The 22,522-nt window shown below is 43.5% G+C and overlaps 1 protein-coding gene and 1 long non-coding RNA gene across 2 annotated transcripts in view; one reads left to right on the forward strand and one right to left on the reverse strand.

Moving 5' to 3' along the window:
* LOC310992479 overlaps positions 1 to 19,547 on the forward strand; it is a 49,155-nt gene extending 29,608 nt beyond the window's left edge. The window contains exon 4 of the long non-coding RNA XR_014595688.1: positions 19,416 to 19,547. This is a non-coding gene — a long non-coding RNA (uncharacterized lncRNA). The remainder of the gene's footprint in view (positions 1 to 19,415) is intronic.
* Positions 1 to 22,522, reverse strand: part of LOC310992478 (teneurin-3) — a 123,339-nt gene that overhangs the window by 23,857 nt on the left and 76,960 nt on the right. The window contains exons 11-17 of the mRNA XM_083980542.1: positions 19,451 to 19,636; positions 15,084 to 15,230; positions 14,323 to 14,539; positions 9,729 to 9,848; positions 7,465 to 7,726; positions 6,145 to 6,412; positions 4,989 to 5,132 (exon numbers count right to left, since the gene is read on the reverse strand). Coding sequence (XP_083836668.1) covers positions 4,989 to 5,132; positions 6,145 to 6,412; positions 7,465 to 7,726; positions 9,729 to 9,848; positions 14,323 to 14,539; positions 15,084 to 15,230; positions 19,451 to 19,636 — 1,344 coding nt within the window. The remainder of the gene's footprint in view (positions 1 to 4,988; positions 5,133 to 6,144; positions 6,413 to 7,464; positions 7,727 to 9,728; positions 9,849 to 14,322; positions 14,540 to 15,083; positions 15,231 to 19,450; positions 19,637 to 22,522) is intronic.

Consider the following 22,522-nt stretch of genomic DNA (forward strand, 5'->3'; position numbering starts at 1 on the left):
ATATAATGTAACTGAATGTCACGCAGCATTTACCACGTTATTAACCACTCAGACACAGTTAGGCTCCGAAAGTAGCGGGGAATTCTCCAAATACTTACGGGGAAGACATTGAAAAACAAATCAAAATATAAAAGTGTATTAAAAAGAAATGATAGTGACTGTGACCGTGGAGACGATGAGGAAACATGAAGGCCATTTTCAATTGCAGAAAATGAAAGCTGAAAATAGAAAACGAGAGGGGTCGTCATGACAGAAATATGCGGCGGCTCTGCTGTACTCGCCCCCACCCCCTCCCGCATGTAGAAGTGATAACAATAATTCCTCAGTACTCTGAACCATTACACAAGGCCACCTTACTACCTCGTCTGAAAATGCATATTCATTCATTGACGACAATTTGTCCGACTGATTCCTTTCTTAGAGTCATGACAGAAGGTAATCATTTCTTTCTTTAATAAAAGACAAAGTTGAGTCATGTAGCGAAAAAAAGAAAAGAAAAATGCTTTAATGCCGACATCACAGCTTTGGGAATGATTAATGGAACAAATGCAAGGCCGAGCCTCAATACCTGATAAAAAACTGGAAGCGCCCTGAGCAATGTCACCTTGGTGACACGTAGCGAGTACAGAGATTGGTAGGGGAGGAGCAGGAGAGTCTTAATTGCACCCTGTCCTTCTTTGTTCCCCTTTGCACTGTGTCGTTCTCTGAGATACCACAGCGCTCGCACTGATTCGCCATGATCGAGGCTAAAAGTGGGCAGGAAACATCTCACTGCTTCAAATGCAGCGTGCGGGGTGTGTGTGAGCTGTGGAGTAAGTACACTCCGAGACAGTGAGTTTCTGAACTACGCCTGTGTCCAATAAAGAATCAGTTCTGTTACCCTAGATAGAGACAAGCTGCAGATTGCGGTGGGTGGGGGGTGGAGGAGGGGGGGAGGGGTTGTGCATATCCATTTGTAACGAAGAAAGGAGGGGAGGGTGGGCAGGAGGACATGACTAAAGCACAGACACCAGCAATTTGCCTTATCTAGTTTGACAGGCTCTGGAGTGGAGGCAGAGAGAGGGAGATGGCTTTTTGCTTGGGTCTTTTTTTTGCCGTAAACGATGAGAGAAAAGGTCCTCAGATGTTTTCGGAGTGGTGCGAAAATGAAGCAGGAGTCACAACAAAGAGCGATAGCAAATGTCTGGAGCTAAACCGCTGTGCAGCTGCGGAGGACCAGCGCTCGCTAACGTGTTGGGTGAGGACATTAGTCAAGGTTTACAGCATTAAAAAATCAATACTGGAGCAGCAATGAAAGCAAACAGTGATATTTGGATTCATCTTCATGCCGACCGAGGATATCGAACTGCATTCCCAGCCCAAAAAAACCCACGTGGGCCATAAATCTCAAACGTCCAAAAGTAGCTGAATGCAAGACTGAATAATTCAGTTCGGATTGAGAAAATGCACGTGGATGAAAAACTGGGTGCCTGGGTAATAAAAATGAATATGTGTGAGGGCAAAGGCAGATAGGATTACAGATAGGGTTATGATACTTTGATGTGAACACTGTATAAACTAGCATACCAAAGTCGCTAACAAAACCATTTCACAGTTTGGCAGAGCTGACTGTCTTTGGGTCGAGCTAATAGGATTGTAGTTTGAAACCCTTTCGGGAAATTGATTAAGCTCCTGTCAGAGAGCGAACAACACAAGTTTTGCTAAACTATTTCTGAATCTTTTAAATTTAGTCAAGACTTCGCCATTTATTTTTGGGGCGGCGCTGTAACAGGACAAGTGAAAAGTGTGAAAAAAGCCTCAGGGAGGCTGCAGCACTAACTGCATGAGGGAAAAACTCGACACCATCTGGTTGTTGCTTTATTTCTGTCATCAGTGCTTCCATGTGCACTTACAGCCCTTCAACATGATGATTCTTCATGCACAGTAACATCCAATTTTCTGATAATTCCTCACACGCAGCACAGCTCAATCCAATAAAGGAATGCAGCTAGACATTAGCATATCACACATGCTCGCACCTATCTGTTGATCACAAACGCATCTCAAAACAACTGCAACTCCAACTGTGATGCTGCCAGGGCGACGGCTTTGGAGATGGGCGTGCTAGACTTTCAGACAGGTGGGATGAAAAGCAGCCGCTCCGGCAGCAGTCAAAGCTGGAGGCGCATTTCAGCGTTCTTCTGCGCACTTCACAAACTTCTCGTTGTGAATGGCTTGACAGATTGGGTTCGACGATGGGCCCCCATGTCTGTTCTCGTAACGTAACAACAAAGAAGCGGGACAAAGTGGCATCAAGGTCTGAACAAAGCAAAGGAAGACTCCCGTTTCACAAACTGGTTCTCTGACATGTTTTCCACAAACATATTCGACAAAAGACACATTGTGCAATCTCTGAGATGTGAGAGGACCTCATATACATGCTGCATGATTTTACTGTGCAAACCCGCCGAGTATTGTGGAACGAGTGTTATTGCCCCTGCCAACTGTGGGTGTGCGTGCAAGATGCTATAAAAGACTACATTCAAGATGTAGGCAGAGATCTGGTTGCACAAAAATCATCCCTCCTTAAAAACAGACTTCCTCTGCTTGTCAAGATGTCGAGCAACAGAAATAACCTGAGGTTTACATAAAGCTCCACGGACCGGGCCGAAGAGGCACAGTGGCAAAAGTCAAATTCACATTGTACGCTCTGTGTCAGGCAGCTGCAGAGGAGACGTGAGCGGGGAAGAGAAACCACACAGAGACCACCGCGGTTATTGTGATTGGTCAGCTCGTGTTGCTTGTGTATTGAACACAGCCGAGATTGAGGCAATTTCTCACATGTGGCAATTCAAATTCAATATCAGCACCGTCTATTTCCCCATGTATTTTCATGCACAATTAGCCGCACAAACACTTTAATGTTGTGCTGTTAAACCAGTGACCCTCATTAACCTCTTCAACCCCATTGGACCTACTGCTAGTGCCTTATAAACTACTATTTAATCACATACAGAGGTGATAAATACTATGTTCTATTTTATAATGATACGCTGTGTCGTTTAGGAAGCAAACCTTTGCAGAACTCCGGGCATCGGGCATTTCACTTGGAAGTAAACAAATGGAATTTCATTTTAAAGTGATTTATCTTTTTCCATTGCGCAGCAAATAAATGCATCTGTGACACAGTAATTACCAGCAGAGGCTTTTACTGAGAAGCAGCTTGGTAGTGATGCACACTCAAGTGTTGATAGCTGCTGACTGAGGGCCAACGTGCTGCCTGATAAAAGCTCACCTAGAGCTAAATTTGTGTATCTCGGCTGCTTTTTGGGGAATTGACTTTATTTCATCTCCTACAGAGCGCTGCAAAGAGGAGCGAACCAGAAAAGCACGATACTCCTACCTGCTAGGTGAATGGGGCGACCTCTGAGTGAGTGAGTGTGGGCGTTTAATATGACTCTCTAGAGTGGGAGCTAGCACAAAGGCATGCTAGGCTATGCTGGATGTTGTTTTTATAAAAATCGTTCATGGTGATATCATTGTGTATTATGTGATGCAGCCTCCTCCTGATACATACGCACACAGAAAGGAAACGGCTCATCTCCAAACTGGTGGAATTGACAACACAGCAGCAGCCTCTGAAAACTATCTTTGACTTGATTAAAAAATATTTCAGGACAGTTCAATCGACACGCTGATCCACACACACTGGGTGACGGAAGCTGTTATGTAACTGCATAAACAACGACATAATGACGAAAAAAAAGGAAGAAAAACAAATAAAAGCACAGACAGGTTGATTGAAAACATCTGGTCCACATCTACAAATTATATCAGCTCTAACATTTGCACTGCTTCACCTTTTCTGTTGCTCAGTGATGAAAATAACCACGTCGAATCAGAAAACAAAACAGAAAAGAAAAGAAAAAAATCAATCATAACCAGTCGAGCTCCTCAGCAGCGACGCTGTCACTGAGGGAACATCAAAGAAAATCCCCAGACTCTCTGAGGCTTTAAGACACAATAATAAAAACCCCATATCTCTATCTATCTATCTATCTATCTATCTATCTATCTATCTATCTATCTATCTATCTATCTATCTATCTATCTATCTATCTATCTATCTATCTATCTATCTATCTATCTATCTATCTATCAAAATGCAAGAAAACCTGAAACAACTAAAACCATGCTCTGACACTAAGGACGATGCTGAGGGGCCTCGACTGTAACCTTGACTACTTTGAGGATGAAAGCGACACAAATTGCACTGGACAACTGTAACAACAATTATGAGCTGGAGTGGTTTAATGTCAAAACAGTGGCCTGGCAAACTGACAATGCACACTACCCTGAGGCCTCCTTCTTATAATTGCACTCATATTACTGCCTGTGCACTTGGTAACAAAGCACTGAATTCTCCAGATTACCGAGTGTGAACTCCTGCTACTGTAACCCCGGCGCCGCCTCGGTTGCTGCGGCTACATCTGAACGTTTTCATTATGTATGTTTCTCTTCCTCGCCGCGCCTCCGCAGCGGCTCGACAAAGACAAACTTCTTGTCCATTTATTGTACTTGGCGATTAAAGTGATTCTGATTGATGTAAGAGCGAGAAATTCATTTAGTTTATTGAATTAATGCAAGAATTAAACATGACGCCTGTTCATCAAACGCACGAGCCTTCACTAGAGGCCGTGGAGGCTGTCCTCTTCCTAAAATAGCTGAGTAGTGTGGAATCGTGGTGAGCCCTGCACCCTGGTGACTTACTCCCTGATTTATTCTATCATTACTGTGAATGATCAGCCCTTCAAAACTCTCCTCTATCATCTCCAGATGGGATGACGAACCATATTTCATTCTGATTCAGATATTTATTGCGGTGATTCAGGGTAAAGACAACCTGCCTGTAACCTTAACAGACCACCTACAGTATCTCTGACCCAAATGCACACACACACACACACACACGCACACACACACAAAACACACTGTATAACAGTTCTTACCGTTCTGAATGTCCAATACGTGGTGTTTGTCTAACGTCCACCCTCCCATGGTGGAGGCATCCAGTTCGTAGCCTTGTAACACGGCAGTCCTCTTCTCCCAGAGCACAACATCAAGGCAGGACTCGTATTCATACCCCACTGACACTGAAAGTAATGACAGCAGATGCCTGTGATGAACAAGGTTGCAACCTCCGTACCTGGCCCTCAGCGCATTCAGCGCACGTTGCGGTTGTTATTTTTTTTGTACTCGCTGGTGCTGCTCTCTCGTTGACGATGTAATTTTCCCCCAGCTGGGATGATTTTAGCAGACCCATGGGGTTCCTGAGTCTCACCTGCGCTGTTTGTGTTTTTATGAGCTTCCCTCTCATTTGTCTGTTTTATCTTGTGTAAATGCAAACAACCCAATGTGAAACAGTGTGTAAAGAGGCAGGAATTATTTCAACAATAAGAGCTCACATGGAGCACATTACAGCACATATCATAGGCACTGTGGTATGTTCGCAGTCATAAGCCTTGAGTGAATCCTGTTAATTGCCAGGGTTGTGGGCTTTTTTCTCTGTAGCATGTAAGCTGGAGAGCTCTAACATTCATCCTTCTTAACATAATCCCTCAGCCTCTGAAAACATTTTGTGCAAGTTTGTAAAATTCAAGTGCATGCACTTCTCTAGAAACAAGACAACATGAACACTTCCTGAAGCTGACACTTTAATTATTACTTTGAAACATCATAATGAAGATTGTTGCACATGATCCGAACAAAGGTTTCTCTAATTATTTGTCATCAGTTTTCATTCTGACTATCGACTCCCCCCTGGATTGTTCAGACCTCTGCCTCATAGGCAATATTCCAGGCGGTGCACTGCTACTGAAATATCATACACGCAAAAACAAAGAAGTCAGCAAAAGAGCAGTGGCCTTCAAAAATGCCTCACTGGGGGATTTCGGGATTTCACACCACCTGCTAAATCTTTATTGCACATGGAAATAAAAGCACTCCCTGACTAAATAATCCTCTATTTCAAGAAAAATAAAATAAAATAAAATCAATCTTCAAAAGTTCAACCAAGGTTCACTGCCTGAAGATAGCACGAGTATCCGTCCACAGACCCCGCGCTTACACAACATCTTTAGCCGGCGCTTCACAGCAGGAACTCACCCACAGCTTCTGCCAGGCCAAAGACCTTCTGATTGTAGGCGTCTGTTTTATCCCAGATGAAGGTGTAGGAGAGGTCGGGGAAGGCAGGGAAAGACTTCTGGAACTGACGGCCCATGACGGCCACCATCAGGTGCACCTTCATCAGGCCAAAGGGGAGCCGGTCCTGGGTCAGGAGCACCTTGAGGATGGGCTTGTAGCCAGCTGCCCTGGAGCTCAGGTAGACCAGGTTGAGGTCACTGCCTGGTATGGCTACTTGCTCATGAAGGACCTATGAATTTAATTAGCAGTCAGTCTGGTGCCAGATACGCAGTGTGAAGTGTGGACCTGCTGTAAGTAACAGGAGCAACAGGAGTTTGCGGGTATTTAATGTAGAGGATGACTAATTACAGCATATTGTGAGATGTTATATATAACATGATATGTTGCACTTCTGATGCAGAGTTCAGGTCAGAACAAATTATTATTTTGCTGCAGGGTTATACACATACATACAGGTCATTATATCTCACAGAGTCCAGGAAAACATGCTCCCTGTTGGTTGCGTAGCCCAAATATTAAAAGTGAGTCCTTATGCCAAACCACAGAATACCTTAGTCTATATGGAAATTGAATCAAGTCCATGGACATAAAGTTAATTCTTCATTATTTGAATCTGTGAGAAGAGGTAAATAATGGAAAATGTACTTTCTTTCTTTTTTTTCTTTTTTTATTACAGAGCTTTTTACCCATGTTGCATTGCAGGCTGCTGTTAAACTCATGCTGAAGCATGTCCAGACAATTTGGGTTTTTTCCCTCAAATGTAACCCAGATCTGCTTTTTTTTCTTCTTTTTTTTTTCTAACCACTTTAAACAGTAAAAGCTGCAGAGTTACATTTTGCATTTAGGGATTTTCAACCCTGATTTGGGCCAAATGGATACAAACCAAAATCCTGAGGCATGTAACCTCCATGCGATGTGCCCTCGGAATTTATCAGTGTTGCTATGAGACAATTTATGGCTTAGTATTTGGGGAGACGCCTGAATTCAATCAAAGCTCAAAGGCAAACTGAAAGACAAATCTGACTCTATTTAAAATAAGCGAGAGAAGCCATGGTGAATGGAAGATAACAGCATTATCGTTAGTCTCTATTTGTGTTTTTTCGCCACTGCAGCTTGTAATGTCGGGATCAAACACGGGTTAAATTATTAAAGCCGTTCTAAACAATCAGATACAAGCAGAAATTTGCAATTGACCATAAAAGCCGTGTAATGCGACGCCCCCCTCGCCCCCCCGTCCCCTCCCTCTGCTGTCTTGCTGTGTGTGTGTGACGGCTGACTCACCTGGGTCTCCGGGATGATGGGACTGTCCTCCGGGGAGGTCTTGTACAACGTGGAGAGGGGCGTGGCCAGGATGAGGGGGTGGGGCCTGAACAAGCCGGTCAGGTAGCAGCTGGGGATGTCGTTCTCCTCCCGCTTCATCACCACCGTGTCCATCACGTGGAAAACGTTCCAGGGCAGCCACACGGTGCGGTGCAGCGTGGGGAAGGGGGCGCGCTCGTAACTCAGCGTCAAAGAGGCACCGCCATTGGCCAAGAGGTCAAACCTTTTAGAAATGATCACAAACAGTAAGTAACTCATAGGATGAACAGCTATATTCATGCACAGAAGCTTCTCGGGGTTTTATTTATCAGGTTTGCAGTTATGACATGTGACACCCACTGAGGTAATTGCTGAGATCTGAGAACAAGGCAACATCGTTACAGGAGCAGCCAGATGAGATGATCAGGCAATTTGTAAACAAGTCAGTTCTTTCAATAAACCAGTTTATTTCATCATTTATTGTACCAGGAATCAGTGTGTTCATAGGAGTGCAGCGAGAACAGAAGGTTAAAGGTGAACGAGGGTTTGTTTGAAACCTGTGTGTGTGTGTGTGTGCACCAGCTGCTGCTGCTGCTGCTGCTGCTGCTGCTGCAGCCTCTCGCCCCTCAGGACTTCTCTGTAGAAAATGTTGTCACATCTCCACATCTCGGCAATTAACTCTTAATATGAGATTTTATCATAATGGATTAAAATGACGACAAAACATGAACTGTTAAAACTTTTTCCTCGTAATTTCACTGCAAGTGCCAAAGAAGCAAAGTAAATATTTATGTCAAGACTTAGTATGATAATACTTTTTCAATGAGAGGAAGAACTTTTCCTTTCAAGTGTATTCCCTCCGTACAGCCTCCATATATTATTATCATTCACTGAGTCTAATTTATGACTTTTGTTTAACCAGGCATGGCGCAAGAAGACACTTTCTGGTTGAATTTGGTTGTGAGTCTCGAGTCTCGGGAGTTTCCTCTGGTGAACTGGTTTTAATTAGTACGACATTACTCAGGGAAAAGTTACTGATTTGGAAATGAAGGGCGAGTCTTTGAAGTGCTGCTCTATATATCCGGCGAGCTCCACTACCCAGGGGGTAAAGCATCTGTGTGGTGACATTGCATGCATTCACACGCACAAAGACACACACCCTCGCAGATTTGAACGCTTCTGCACACCTCTCATGCATGCACCCACACCCGGGTTTGACACACACACGCACGCACATGCATACACACACACACACACGGACACACGCGCCAACAGCCAAGCTGTGCAGCTGACCTACAACAGCTTCCTTCTCGAGCTCTCTCTACTTTGGGCAGTGGGGAGCTCACAGCTGCAAGAGGCCAGGCTTTGATGCTGCCCCCTCCCTCCCCCCTCCCTCCCTCCTTCTTAACATACTGAGCGGATCTGTTGGCTAACCAAGTGTGATTATCCCCGACCATTTATCACGCTCCTTGTCAGAAGAGTTACAGGGCAGAATATCTGAAGAAATCAGCTAATCCTCAGCTATCTGGGGACCCGAGGATTGTGCTTCATAACAACAGCTGTACAATTCTCTGCCACTCATAAGCCTTTTATTCCACACCGTCAACACATAAACATGGCCTCTGTCTGCTGAATTTGAATGACGGCCTAGTTTACCATCTCTGGTGGGGCATCTGCAAAAATATAGCTCCAACCTTAAGTGACCCCCTTCCTGTAAAATATGTGACATACGTTTGTCTGGTATGTATTTGCACTCCTATTATTGAGGAGCTGCCTGTGGTAATAGCAGGAGAAGGTCAGATAGTAATCCCATGTTTTACTACACCGTGGGCAGATTGATTCTACCCTCGCTGATTCAATGCATTTTAAACAGCCTGGTTCAAAATGGCCTCCACCACTGTGACATTTGCATGAGGAATTGTTCTTGGGCACAATGTGCTGCTGTTTCGATTTGTTTTGAATGCTTTCTGGATAACTGCCAGGACGGCTCTCCCACCACTACTGAACGCCCTTCTTCTCTGCATTTTTTTTTCCTATACACTGGTCCGGGGACAGCCGGCGGCGCATGGCACAGATAAATCACAGCACGAGCAAAGGTTGAACGTAAAGGCTGAGCTGTCTGCGAGGCACTGCTCGTGTTTATTTGGACATGTAAATCAGTTGTTTGATAAATGCAGATGGATCACCGACGTGCGCCCGCATGTGGCACCTAAAGGATGCGTGTGTGCGTTAGAGGCTCCCCTTACATGCCATCCTGCCGTGTGATGGTGTAGCCGTACTCCGGGTAGTGCAGGAAAGACACGTTGACTCCGATCAGCGGCGTCCCGTCTCCAGTGAGGACCTGACCCCGGATGACTGATGCCAGGCTGTGTGGGCAAACAAACAGAGAGAGAGAGAGGGGCTGAGTAAACAAACAATGCCAGGCGGCATCAACAAGCGGCCGCTGCATCAGTAGCTAACAACTGTTATCCCTCTGCCAGCGGCACGAGCAGGGAGGTATGATTTACCGAACCTGGGGAACACAACACATATGTCAGCGTCAGTTATTCATGAAAATGCCGCCCCATGGAGCACCTCTTTGTGTCTGTTTACCACTTTTAAAAGCCCATAATTCAATGGGACGAGGGTTTCAAAGACATCAAGGACAATAAAGATTTTTTTTTTGCAGAATGTTGCACATGTATTGCAGCATTTATTTTCCACGATGACTCAGAAATTGATTCAAATTCCGTCTTATGCTACGGCTCTGTTTCTATCTAAAGGACTATTATGTAGAGACAAAATGCCGCATGATTCAAAGATACAAAGCAGCACATATACTGTAGCTCTTCAGCTGGTGAGGCCGGCACAGAAACACATTGAGCATCAAAGCTGTGAATGTAAAACACACATCATCCCATTGAGCCATCATGAAATACACACAGTTAGATAATCAGGCTGCTAAACTCCGCTTGGTAAATGATGTGTACAACAGACTCAGCAGTGAGCAAATCAAATGAAATCCATGAGAGAAATATTCACTGCATTGTTATCACTCTGACCTCAATGAATTAAGAATTTCCCCTTAAATTGTATTTTTGAGAGGATGCGATCAAAGCGTGATTATTCTTTTTGCAAGTGTTTTTACTTCTCAAAAAAACGAGCCTTTTGTCAGTGTCATACCCAAGTCTTTTTCCTTGCTTGGTGTGATAAATGTCTGTAAAACTTGTGATGAAAGATAATATATCAACAAGAATTGTGTTAAATCGAGCTCTTCAGCTTGGTTACAGAAATCCTCTTGATGTGAGAAGTTGCAAAGCTCAGTGCCTGACGTGTCAAGTGGCACTTTATAGGAACTTAGAACAACAAAATGCAACGCTGGAGGCAAACTGTCACATGGATATAAAAAACATGAAAAAGGGGTTTGACAAAGGAAGTGCAATGCTGCAATACAAACGAATCGCCACAGCAGTTTAGAAGGATGAAGTCATAAATAGTGCTGGGGTGAAAAGAAAATGTAGCCTGAACACAAAAACACAAGCTGCCGAGGTGTTAGAAAGTAAAATGTGGTTTTTGTTAGTTTAAAGTCTTAAGGAGTTCCAAAAAAGAAAAAACACCAAGCTCTTTCAGTGTGAACAAGCTCTGTCTCTTTGCTACCTGTGTTTTTCGCCTCCATATATTCGCACCTGGTTGCTGCCTTATATAACCCATCTCCCACTGCTGGCCAAAGAGCAGAGCCACCAGAGCAGCTGGGGCGGGTTAAATACTTCACTTAAGGCCACCTCTGTTGGTAGTTATTCTAGCATGGGAGAGCATTACTCATTCACTCTCTACCCACCCACCCACATTTTCCCTGCTGGCAAATGGATTTGCTTTTGGTCAAAAGGCTTTCCACCTCCAGCATCTCCCCTTCTTTGCTTTTACCTATAAAAAAAAAAAAAAAAAACCCAGTATTTTCTTTGACGTTTTTTGCTTCATAAATCAAAGACACGGAGGGTTCATACATGATTAAAGCTCCAGATATCCTCTGCGATTATTCAACATGACTGCTGGCCCTTCAGGTAAGACTTGGCCAACGAATCGCTGCTTCTCCTCCCTACGTTCTCGAGTGTGAAGTAATTTGTTAAGTCAGTGCTTTGTTTGAAAGTAAGTCGGGGAGACAATGCAATATTTCTCCATCAACATTTAATCATTCCCCACTTCTCAACCATAGAGGAGAATTTTAAAAGTCTTCCCTCTGCGTTTGTCACTAGTGGGCAAAAGATGTCTCATTTTGCCACTTTATCTCCGGGTCATTACGTATATGAGACGCGGATGATCAACAGCTTTAGCCCCTCGTCTCCCCCCCCCGCCCCTCCCGCACTCTCTCTCGCTCCACGCCTGGCACAACTGTCTCCCATCCTTTATTTACCGGTTCGGGGAACAAGGCCACTTAAGAGCCCCGGCGAAGGTTCACTCTTTCTTCCCCGTGTCTCTATTAATCTTTGGAGAGGCAGACAGATGCTACAAGAGCCGAACCCCCAAACAAACGGCAAGTCACCCCACCTGCTGAGACCCCAGAAATGAATCATATAATACATGTATTCATATCCGTCATTGTCTCATGCTGGCTGTAAAAAAAAAAAAAAAAAACACCATCTAAAGACCCGTTGGGAGACTTGTATGGGGGACACGTGATACAGCTGTAGGACTGGTGGTGGTGGCGGGGGAGTGTGGAGGTGGTGGAGGGAAGACTAAACCACAACACATGTTTTATTCTCTGTGCTGTACGAGGGACTAGTTTTACTGCCGTGATCTGAAACCCGAGCGCGTACTGAAATCTGCTCCCTCTCTCTCTCCCCTTGCTTACACAATGACTTCTTAAAAATGGAAGGAGAGCAATGACCTCTAACTGTTATCCATCCCCCCAGAACCGTTAAAGACATCAGATACTCCACCACCAGACATAACAGTCGCCGCTGCTTTTTGGAAGTGATTGTGAGACTTGATGCTCTCCTGGCATTGTTCCAGCACGTCAGAGACTTTTTTATAATGTATACACTAGTACTCTGCTAAGGCTGTCAATAAATTATTCACCTTCTAACCTCAAATGAATGTTTGAAAAATATGGGTCTCCAAACAAACTCTGCCACGACAAGACTTGACTCTCCCGACCCCCCAAAAATAATTTAACGTGTACTGTAATGTCGGTGGTGATAAGATACAAAAAGATAATTATTTTTTTGTTAAATTTGGTGGTGTTTATGTGTTTGCTGAGCTTCTAAACTGCACCATGATGTTTTGACTGTAAAACTAACTTCTACAAGGAGATAAAAAGGCAAATGAATATTTCTGAGCAAGTGAGCTAATGCCACTGCCAGACATGAAATCGACAGTAAGCTGAAGACAATGAGAATGAGGATTACTGAGAACCCGACTGGGGGGGGGAATTGCCTCATTCTATATTTTCAGTAAAGCATGCTATTTACATAAGGATTACTTTAAACTATTGGAGGAAATATTCCCAAAGCCTTCTGCACACAGTTGGCAATCATTTTCCTCTACATCAGTCACAAAATAAACTCTACTCTTGATTGTGAACAGATGTGGGAGTGCTCTCGGTGAAATATATAACTATGTCTCCTCGGTTTGCATATCGATGTGGACAACGAGTCTAACGCCGTGAAAGGTCTTTTGTTCCTTTATGTGAAACTTTTCACTTAGTGTCTTCACCTTGAATAACCACGTTACAACTGCACCTTTAGAAACGAGCTGTAGAAAGAAAAAAAAAACATACATTGTAAGGCAACATAAATAAAGAGCAGGACCTGCAGCCAGAAGGTCACATAACTTTGATCTACTCTGTTCGACCACACTGTCCTGTGAGTCTACTATTGTTAAAGAATCCAGAAAGATGTGCAAAAGAAGAAGGAGGATGCTGTACTAGTTGATTCGATAGGCTGTATTTACCCTGCAATGAGTTAGCATATTGATGCTTCACTGATATAGCATGCTAATAGGAACACACTGTGGCTGCAGAACCTCACTGAACAACAACAAATATGGTGCACATGTTATCCGGTTGGAGCAGACATGTTGGGTGTGATAGCTGACAAATCCTGGATTAGTCAACAAACTGAGAGAGCCGACGTCTCTACGCACGTATTCATGTTCTAATTTCTACTATTTTTTTCCCCTCCCAAAAAAATCCATTTCCCCTTATCTGATATAACCGAGCAAAAACAACAGCATTAACATCTTGGCTCTTTGCAGACTCTCTGTTGATGGGGCTGATTTAATGTGATTCTCTGCTGAAGAGACAGTTTCTAGAAAGAATCCCTTTATAGCTAATATCAAAGACAGAGTCTATTTAAGTGGGCCGGCCTTAGATATTCAAATACACTGTGTGATGGGCGGCTTGCTGATGATTAAAAAAAAAAGAAGATAGTTCCTGATAAAAGATATACCGTACATTCATGTGCAGTGGAGACGGTCTCTTCAGTGAAATGTTTCAGTGCTTTTCTTTCCAATTTAGAAAGACCACATGGTGTTGTTGTTACCTCGGTGTAAGAAACCTCATCCTCATGTTCTTACAGCCATCAAGGCTGTTTTTAGCTTAGAACAAGAGCTCTTGAGCTACTTAATCTTCCCTTGTTAAAGAAAAAAAAAAAAAAAAAAGAAAGAGGAAAATGCTTGTGGCAACGAGACCACTGTAAACACACTTGTCAGTGTGACTGCAGAGACAAAGAGATGCGAAATTCTTTGACGTTTCAGAGTGGCTGCACAAACACAGGTGCCTCTTCCCGACTGGTAATGAGACAGCAAACGGCTAACGTGAGCCAAATAATTAAAGAGCTGTCAGTAATTCATTAAGCCGCTTACCTGCCGTTGAACGGGTTGTCCCAGGGTATCACGTGACTGCCGCTGGGGCCGATCAAGAAACTGACACGGTCGTAGAAGCCTTTGGACGTGGGCTGGCCGGCTGAACTCTGGCCCTGGCCCGCGATGGCAGTGGGGTCAGGTGAGCCGCGACAGTAGGTCTGACCCTGGCAGGCGATCTGAGCGCAGCAGTCTGGGTCCATGCAGTCGACGAGCCCATCTGGAAAACAGGAGGGACAGCTGAGACAGGGAGGGACGGTTCTGTTGACCTGGGACGTGTTGAGGCTTTGACATGTGAGCATTTTCATCGCGTGTTGAGCTCTGCTGCACACAGATGACTCCCCAGCATGAACCTAAGTTCATTAAAGTGACAGCAGAGATCCTGAGTTGACATTAAAGTGTGAACTATTGAAAAGTGTGTCACCTAATATGAACTTTAGAAGTTCTGGGCTTGTTGATCAGGCTTAGGAGCGCTTTATTAAGAATCCAGCTCCTGGGGTATTAATAGTAATTCTAGTTTCAGCAACTCTTTATAATTGATCTACTGTATATTTTAAAGCGTGTTGTTGAACAATCTGCCCCGCTACATTTGCATATTCTTTCCAGTGAGAGTTTATGTATGATTGATTTGTTTTGTTTGTTTGCACTGTCACTGAGGAGCCACATCAAAGCCAATTTGCGGTCTGGCACAATAAATGACATGCACACAAGTTTCTTCTCTGAAGCTAAAAGACTATTTGTACGAGGCTTTTACTTCTTCCTACCTCCCTCATTATCCTTGCCATCCGAGCAGAGCGTTTCGGTCGCTACATCGCATCCCAGCCCTCTCCATCCTGACTGGCAGATGCAGTGCCAGACGTTTTGATCCAGGACACACCTCCCGTTGTTGTTGCACAGCCCGGGGCAGCCGTCTGTCAACACATCATGTATGTGTCAAACAGCCGAGCAAGTCAGAGCGAGAAAATCAGGAGTAGAAAAGGGGAGGGGGGGGGGAAGACAAGAGTAAAGGGGAGGAGGAGGAGGGCATTTAGAGTGGACAGGGGGTAGAGGAGGGACAAAAATGATAAAAGACAGTATTGAGTGAACATACAGTACGATACACCTCTGACAGGACCGGGGATGTGGGGTAGGGGAGGGGAGGGGGAGTGTGGAGTTACAGTCGTTTCACATGAGTTTCAGGTGCAGGTTCAACTGCACTGAGAAATGAAATGTGTGGGATGAAAAAGGAGGAAAAACCTACTGAGGTGTTTACTGAAAGTTAATAGGCCAATGGGAGATACCTAAAAATGCAACGATGAGTCAAATCTTAATGGCAGATGGGAGTTTTTTTTTTGTGTTAAAATCAAAGTTTGAATGGTTGTTGTTATCAAGCTCAAGTGATTCTGATTGGGTTGCATGAATTCCCTACGTGTGATTTTCAAATTAAAAGCGGCATTGGAGTCAATAGCACAAAGACTCTGGGTTTTTGTTCTCATACTTGAATCCACTTTTTTCTGCGTCTGAGTCCCAAGTTGCGTAAGTTCCCGTTTAAGAGGGTGAAAATTCAGGAGGAGTTTCGTCGTTTCTTTTGCCTGAAAATAATAATGAACGCCCATTGCAGATATTCGAAACACTCATGTGAAGTAACAGCAACATCAAAGGGGAAAAGTGGGAAAGTATATATGTAAATAGGAGAAGAAGTGTGGGAAGAAGAGGGAGGATCAAGAGTCTCTACATATACAGAAAACAGAGCATTTGCTGCCAGATCGCATTCCTTCTAGTGGAGGGTGAAGACAGGGAGCCGAAAAAATGACTAAACCACACCAGTTTGGGGCGTTTAATCTGGCAGACACAGGGAATTAAGACAGGGGGTGGGGGGTGGGGGGTGGTGGGAGGGAGTAGGGACCGTGGAGTCTGGTGTGAGACTGGTTAAGACGGACAGGAGATGAGGGGACATATCGTGGTGGTGGTGGTGGGGGGGGGGGGGAGCAGGATCACAGCAGAAACATTATGATCGACTTGGACATAGAACAGGTGTATATACGCCGTGCTAGGAAAGACAGAGAAAAGGGAGGGATTGTTTGTAACAATCTCCCTGGGGGGGTAGTGGTTCAATTTACCTTTATATCCTATCTTGACTGCTCCTATTACACGACCGAGGAAAGGGAAAACATTTGGAAAAGAAAATTACTTATCTCTGTGGTGGCAGAGAGCTAAGACTGACAAACACATTTACTTATTGTAACTTACAGGGAGCACAAAAAGTGTAAACGGTTGCTGGCATAAAGCTGATGTACCTGCCATCTTTGTTTCAATATTTGGAAGAAGAGAAGCTTGTGCAGGTATTTTTTCTTTTCTTTTTTCCTCCCCGAAGATTATCGTTGCCACGTTTCAGCTCCTGCTCTAATTTCAATCTCTCGACTTGTGTTTGAATATCACAGTCGTTATGGTGATTGAGCTGAATGGCTAATGCTAAGCATGAGTGACAGGATATGACTGAGCTGCGAGCTCAACCATTCATTTTATTCTCTTTGAAAAATAAAAATAAAGTTTACATTTAAAAATGAAATAAACAAAACATAGGTGTTAAGCTGGATCAGGAAAAAAAAAAGGAAACATCTTGCATTAAAAAATATAATTCGCAAGCAAAGTGAAAGTTTTTGTTTACCTGATACTCTGGAATCCAGGGCTATACATGTAAGCCAAGAGGGAGTTGGAAGAGAGACAGATAGGTAGGTGGGCAGACAGGCATACAGACATAAAATAGAGAAGAGAATGGGTATAAGCAGGAGTTAGGCAGAGAAATGCAAACAAAGAAAACAAGTAGAAAATTGAATTGTTAGACAGAGAGAGAGAGAGAGAGAGAGAGAGAGAGAGAGAGAGAGAGAAAAAGACAGAAGCTGCAGATTTTGGAAGATTAGATTCTTAGTTTAAGTTCTGCAAAGGGAGGGGGAAGAAGTGGGGGGGATGTGTGTTCAGTGTGGTTGTTAATTGAAACAGCAAAGTGATTAATCGGGATAACAGATACTCAGTCATCACATTTTTCTGTACATTTCTGTGCATGAGAAGCAACATAAAATGAATTCAGCATCTTGAGCTTAGTTAAAATATTGGTTGTTCACACTCCATCTGCTGCCAAAGCAAGACAGGCTAACACAAAGGGAACATGCTGCTTCTCTTGATATCAACGTGTTATAACACTCTTTTTGTTTTCAGACTATATGAGCCAGTTTGATCTGGGCCTGCTTCAAAACATTTTCCTGTCTGCTTGTCAGAAGGTATGTAGTTTCGCTTGCACTCTAATATGAACGCATCATGAAGCAGAATACTAAACTTCTTCTCCTTTTTTTTTTTTTTTTTTTCAATTTTGCCGTCATCTCCACTTCAGCGGTTTCAACAACTGCAGGGCAATGAACCGGCGGTACACTAAAATGAATCAAAAACACCTTAGTGGTAAACTGCGGTGCTGAGAAAGCAGTGACAGTGGGTTAAGTCTTGCATATAAAACAGGATCTAGATATGTGTGACAGAAGAATAGCCAAGGAAGTCCTCTATTCAGGTTCTGGCCATGTAATGTGATTAAAAGGCGCTTTGTGCAAATGGCAGTTAGTTATTCAGGGTTTGAAAGACAAAATAAGCTCCCGGTTCTCCAAGAAAAGGTAATGCATTGCCTATTCATCCGCTCTGCATCCAAAGCAAGGAGTTACTTTCCTGACTGAGCCTTAAACAGGAGGAGAGAAAGGGAAAATGGACGGTGCACAGCCGGCCTCGAGGAGGGAAAAAAAGATTAATACGATCAGGAATGTGACCCCTCCGACAACTCCCTCACTGCACCCCCCCACCCCCCTCTCTCCACCCTCGGAGATGGAGCCGCGTCGTGGATCCATCTCTGTAAATACGTAATTAGGGTTCAACAGTTTGGTGAGTGCCGGATCTTTGTTTCTCTGGGAATTTGTCGTCACTGAGAGGCTGGAGATGGCACTTGGGGGAATGCTGTTTGACGCGGCGTGTCAGGGTTTAACTACGGGACCTTTGACAGGGGGTAAGGTGTCGGAGAAGTTTGAGTTAAAGGTCAATAGGAAGTGACATCTCAGAACTCATTATCCTCATTAATGCCAGGTGAAGCGCTGCCATTTCAGAAAAATGATATTCTAAAGAGGCCTTCCTGCGGCTTTTCGGTTCCCTAAATACCTGCCCTTGACTTGCTAATACAAGAGCGTCACTTCAGCAGTCGGAAAGGTGGAATATCTAAATGGATGATAGAAAAATTACAAAGTTGATGCGAGCTCCGGCAAAGAAAAGGGAAGAATTTTTGAAAAGAAAACGATTCTGAAAGGAAGAAAGTGAAAAGTGAAGGACGGCCGGCCAAAAGAATATAGTCACATTCTCTCATTTCTTTTCAGTAGGAACGACGCTTAACACTTCCAGTTTCTATAGCTTGAAACATTTTAAAATTATTTTTCGCCAGGTTTTGTCCATGAACTCATTTAATTAAAATATTTACACATGCAACACTTGCTATGAAAGAAGGCATCTGCTAAAGGTGGTGTAATTTTCATTATAGTAATATACTGTTTCTATTATTTACTATAGTTTCATCTATTAACATGCAACATACGAGTGTAGGAGTGAAAAGTGCAACATCCTCCTCTGAAATCTGGTGGAGTGGGAGAAGAAAGCAATATGGTAACATGGAAACTACATTTATACCTCAGACTTATCCATTAGTACAATAAAGTAAATGTTCTCAGTTATTTTGCCGTTGAGCAACAAACAGGAATATAATAACTCGATCATAAAGATGCTGTTTGATGCAGTAATCTCTTGAAAATAAACTGTGAGAAACAAATCAGTTTCCTTCTAAACACTGAAAATATCACTAGAAACGACTGATGACTAGTCTGTCATGTTGAAGTTGTGTGTGTTTGGAGCCTGCAGCAGCTACAGAGCTGTGTCAGGATCTGTGTCCTTCCAACAGATGCACGGAAAATCCTGACATTCACACTCCAAAGTTGCCCTTTTGAGCCTCTCCATAAATGAATTTCCTGTAGCTCATGCCCTTCTGTCACGTGTGTGTGTGTGTATGTGTATGTATATGTGTGTGTGTGTGTGTGTAGGTGGACTTTTGCCGTTTCGTGTCACCGTGGCTCACCGATGGTGCAGTGTTCGCCCGTCCAGCCCTGGTGGCAGTCACACTTGCCCTCTCGGCAGACGCCGTGGTCGATGCAGCGCGGGTGACAGTCCCTCTGCTCACATTCTGGTCCTGTCCAGCCTTCCTCGCAGTGGCACACGCCGCTGATGCACGAGCCGTGGGGACCGCAGTCCACCACACACACCTCTGCAGCGAAGAGGAGGAGAGAACGAGAGAGAGAGAAAAAAAGACATGAAGACATGTAGCTTCTCCTCTGTGAAAACTCCACCTTGTACAGTATTCTGCATCTGCTACTGAAGAAAAAAAACAGCTCTGATGTTTGCTGACATGTGTTGGTTCCCTCTGTGAGTGGGCCAAGAAGCTAAACTGTGAAGGACACATTATAAAAAATGTGTTATAGAAAACTCTGACATTACGAGGCAACTACTGAACGCATGATAGTATTTTATCAAAAGAGGCTCAAAATTACTGCCTTCTATTAAACAAACACTTAAGAGGCATCATTTTACCTGGGAAATGTCAGGCCGTAAACGCTTTCTCTTGCTTTATGGATCTCAATGGACTCGTCGTGTACACAGCTCCTTTTTAAATGAGTGTGGAGCAGGATGAGCAGCTGTCACATGAAATGTCAGAGCATCGCAGCTCTGCTTTTATTCAGCTACTTCGCCAAAATATACAATGAATAGTTTTGAAAATGGTGGAAAAAAAAACGCAGAGTAAGTCTTCCTCTAAAAAGTATCACATTAATCTTGATGTATAGTGATGTTACTTTTATGGGTTCAGGTGATAATAAAGTGCAGTAACTTCTCGGTGCTTGACATTTAATCTGTAAATTCTGTTTTCTATTATACTATACACAATGCAGTGCCCTCAGAGTGCATTACACTTCCCTGTCTAAAAGGTGCATGAGGGAAAAGAGCTTAAAGAGAGAATCAAAAAGAAACGCATTTTGTGTACTGATATGTGCTCATACTGTATGAAGGCAGATGGATGGTATCTGATGTAAATGTAGAACATTTCCTCAGCAGCAAATTCTCAAGGACTTTAATTTGCTTCTCAACAAACGGGTCCAATCAGTATAACAACCACTTTTTACCATCTGAAACCAGCATCAAAGCTTATCACACAAAACGTAAGTATACTCTGAATAATTACCCTGGGATAATGGAGAGGACCCCTTTTTTTTTAATGCGTGGGCAGGCAACACAGGCTATTATTGTCATTTTTGATTCCGGGGCCATTTTCACTAATCTTTATCAGAACAATGTCAGAAGTCAATTTATTTCCTCACCAGTGCAGAAGCCTTAAAATTAAACAAAACCTGTCAAAGTCGAGAATTCAGAGCAAGGGGACAATAAATCACTGCAATTACCGTTCATCTCAAAACCTCTAAAACAACTCATTTTCAGGTTTTCCAAATTCAGAAAGCTCATTTGCATGGAGTCTTGGCAAAGGGAGGCGAGGTTGGCGGATTTCAGCAGGTTCTTATGTCTGGACTCTGGGAAATGTTAAATTCACATGTTTATTTCAAGTACGGAGCCGCGGAGCAGCTGCGAATCTGTGTTATCTTCAGAGAAAGTAAAAATTCAAATGATTGAATCCATGGGTGGTAAGTAAATCAGTGTGTACCAGGGTAAAACTGATGCTCGACAAGCTGTGGCTGCTCTTGTGTGAGAATAAGAAATGTTCATTTACTGGAACCAAGAGCTTCTATCAAAGATCCTGAACGGAAGAACCATAAAGCTTTCTGCTGTGACAATAGCCGTCAGTGTGCTGGAGGAAAAGTAGCTCAAGTATGTCCTCAAATTTAAAGTGACTAGATGCTCCAGGGAATTTATACAGTTTAGCCCGGGAACCCAAAAAACTTGGTGACTTCTGTATCAAACTTAGTACTTGGCCTGCAGGGAGAGCAAAATTGCTAAGAACCACGATTCTGCCACCTAAAATAACAAGTCATAGATATGATATCTGCCCATTTTTTATTTTTTTTAATATATATATTTTCCTTAAGCCATTCCAAAGCCACTGCTTTACCCACCCTCATTCCCTTGGCTGGGGCTCTTTTAACTGTCTGTTTCCAGCTCTCTCAATAGAGTTTTTCTTCGATTGAGAGACCTTGGATGGTTCTGATTAAGTCGAGCCGACACTGTAGAATATTAAGCATGCCTCTGGAGGGGAGTCATTCGATTCCAAAGGGATACCTCCTTCCCATAGAATCTATGCAATCAATTTTTCATTAGCGCAAAAGTGTTTATCTGCCTTTAACATGCCCCTGACTCGAGCTGGATAGGGGTTGTGGGTGGTCGATCCATGCTATGTGCTTGTTAATTAAAGTTTATTTAATTGAAGAAGAACCGCAGCATTAATTAAGAAGGAATCCTCCACCCACCCAGGTGGGTAAACACCCCCAACTTTTGGACTGCATCAAGTCTAGCCTCGCAGGATCTGCTATTGACAGGCCTGAGATATCTTGCTGAGTGAGAGGATTGTGTCTCGCATTTGAGAGAGAGCTTTAACTGAATAGAAAATTACTTCTCGTTAAAAGGACAAAAAAAGAGAAAATAATCAGAGACACAAAAGAAAAAGAAAAAAAAAACGTGTTCACCAAAGCAATCATTCTTTCTTGTTTGGGCGCTGACCAAACAGACTGCATGCTGCTTCAAAAGGTCTGCACACACATCTATCATCTCAAAAGTAGCATTCAGTCTCCTTATGCTTTAATCGTCAGCCCGGAGAAATTCATTGGGCAGAAACAAACCGCAACTTCTGCTTTTAATTGTTCCACCTGGTTGAGACAATGTTTTTCTCTCATGGAGAATGAGTGTATTCTGTAGGGAAACGGTGCATAGATCTGAATCTCAGACACTGATAGCAGATGGGAGGGGCCGGCCTCTGAACTAACATGTCATTAACCTGTGTCGACAGGCAACAACTCTGAATACAAAGCTGGTAGTAAATGAAGGGGGCCTGCTGGGAGCAGATGGGGATACACAAGTGTCTCCGCATTTTTGATAAAGGTCCTGGACAAATCTCCTTTTTTGAAACAACACAGATTTTTTTTTGTTCTTTTTG

This window comes from Trachurus trachurus (genome assembly GCF_905171665.1).
Source record: "Trachurus trachurus genome assembly, chromosome: 10".
NCBI lineage: Eukaryota > Metazoa > Chordata > Actinopteri > Carangiformes > Carangidae > Trachurus > Trachurus trachurus.